A 1,925-nucleotide genomic window follows, 5' to 3' on the forward strand; every position below is an offset into this window, starting at 1 on the left:
AACAAAATGTGCATCAGTTATAGTCGTTAGAGACTAGTATGGTGTGGCCAAACTACAGCATAGAAACTTTTATGTTTTTAATATTTCCTTTTATAAATTTATAAAGAATGACATTAAATTTACTGTTGTATATTGCCTTAGTGAGAGCTTTCGAAATATTCAATGCAATAAGTCAAATGTATTATATTTTTACAGTTAAAGAAGTAAATATAATGAAATCTCGAAAAATTCGCGCAATATTACAGTACGTTTTTTGTATTGAACATTATCCAATTGGTATCAATTCATGACACAAAATCACTGAGCTCACACGAAAAAAAAAAGAACAGAAAGGGAAAATCACTTTAGTTACTGTTTTATATCATCATTTCAAAGTCAAAGAAAGGGCTTCACTATTGTGTAAAAACTTTTCTTTCATGGCAGTTTTTAAAAGACAGCCCATATCACTTGTTTTAAAGGGATTCCAGTTAGATACAAGGCGGCAAAAAGGCAATAAGCACGCTTCAAAACTATAAGTTTTTAAAAAGAAAATATAATTTGTTTCGTCTCAATGCAAACACTATTCATATATACAATGGTCACGTCCTTTCAATCTGGTTTTGAAGTTTAAGTAACTGTCCGTTCCAGGCGCTTATGCCATTCCCTGTGCAACATCAATGATGAACATTAAATTACCAGCAATGAATGCCACAATGTAAAATATAAGTGAAATTGTATCAAACGTTTTTGAGACATCTTGCCAAGTGATTTTCTTTGTATCACCATTGAATGCTATGCAATGATCAACTTTCTCCTCATTTCCAAGATCATGAACTTTATTTTTTTCTCGGAAACAAAGCTGGTATAAAACGATTTTCTTCATCCAATTCGGAATTTGCTCATCATCACTTCTGTAATAAAATCTAGAGCTCACGATGATGGATCCTACAATTAAACCACTCATAACAAGATCAATCATAAGAGTTACACAAATTGCAGAAAGTCGCGGTACAGCGGATGCTGGAAGTAGTCCTTGTGCAATCGTGAGAAATACTACTACAGCTAATAAAAGAGTAACTGAAAATCCAAACCTTTCTCCTGACTCTGTCGGTAACAGAAAAACACCGATGTTCAGAAGTGCAAGAAAAATAACCGGAATTATCAATGTCATGAGTAAAAACATTGGACGTCTCTTAAAGTGGAAGGTATATGTTACCGTTGGTGTTATGGTGTTAGATACATTAACTGACGTTTTACTTAGTTCCCATTCACTATTCGTAGAATATGATGATGTATGAACGGTAGAAAGTGGCGAATTGAAAGAAATGTCGAAAGTAGAAAATCCCCATGCTATAATTTGCATAGAACACACTTGTGTATCAAATGGAAAATAGGTAATATCAATATCGCATGTGAACTTCAAGTTTTGTGCTGGAAGCCATTTAACTTGTCCGTCATAAAGTACATACAATGATAAATCATCTGGATTGAAAATGGAGAATTCTTTAGCACTGTTTGAATTAATCAACGGAGGTTTCCATATAGCATCAGCTGGTAATATAACATACCATGCATTGTCGTAATCGGTTGTAGTCCATATCATACTGTTATCTGTCCAAACAACATCAAAATAACCAGTCATTGAAACTGTTCCTTCAACTGCATTTATTTCATGTAAGTTTATTATAACAAATTGTATAGTAATAACTGTAGGATCGTCAAGATCTACCTCAGGTCTTAAGTATTTGTTATGTCCAGATGTAAGGTTTTGGTACAAAGTGTTCATCACATTAAAAGATGCTGCATCGGTGAGAGTAAAAAACAATACACATATAAATGCTGCTGTGCAATTGGCTTTTTTATTGTACTTTGATCCCATCGTGGTATAATATTTTTTTCTTCAACTGTTACGTTCACCTGGTTTTAAGTTCCTTTAATTTGGAATG

The 1,925-nt window shown here is 33.2% G+C and overlaps 1 protein-coding gene across 1 annotated transcript; it reads right to left on the reverse strand.

The window, feature by feature from the left end:
• On the reverse strand, positions 1-1,925 carry LOC134704989 (neuronal acetylcholine receptor subunit alpha-3-like). The gene has a single exon (XM_063563763.1). It carries the CDS (start codon positions 1,856-1,858, stop codon positions 632-634), a length of 1,227 nt encoding a protein of 408 aa, XP_063419833.1. The 5' UTR covers positions 1,859-1,925; the 3' UTR covers positions 1-631.

Source organism: Mytilus trossulus, chromosome 2 (genome assembly GCF_036588685.1).
Source record: "Mytilus trossulus isolate FHL-02 chromosome 2, PNRI_Mtr1.1.1.hap1, whole genome shotgun sequence".
NCBI classification, from domain to species: Eukaryota; Metazoa; Mollusca; class Bivalvia; order Mytilida; family Mytilidae; genus Mytilus; species Mytilus trossulus.

Coding starts and splice junctions, on each gene's coding strand:
- LOC134704989 (XM_063563763.1), bottom strand. CDS start 1,858: ATGGGATCAAAGTACAATAAAAAAGCCAATTGCACAGCAGCATTTATA.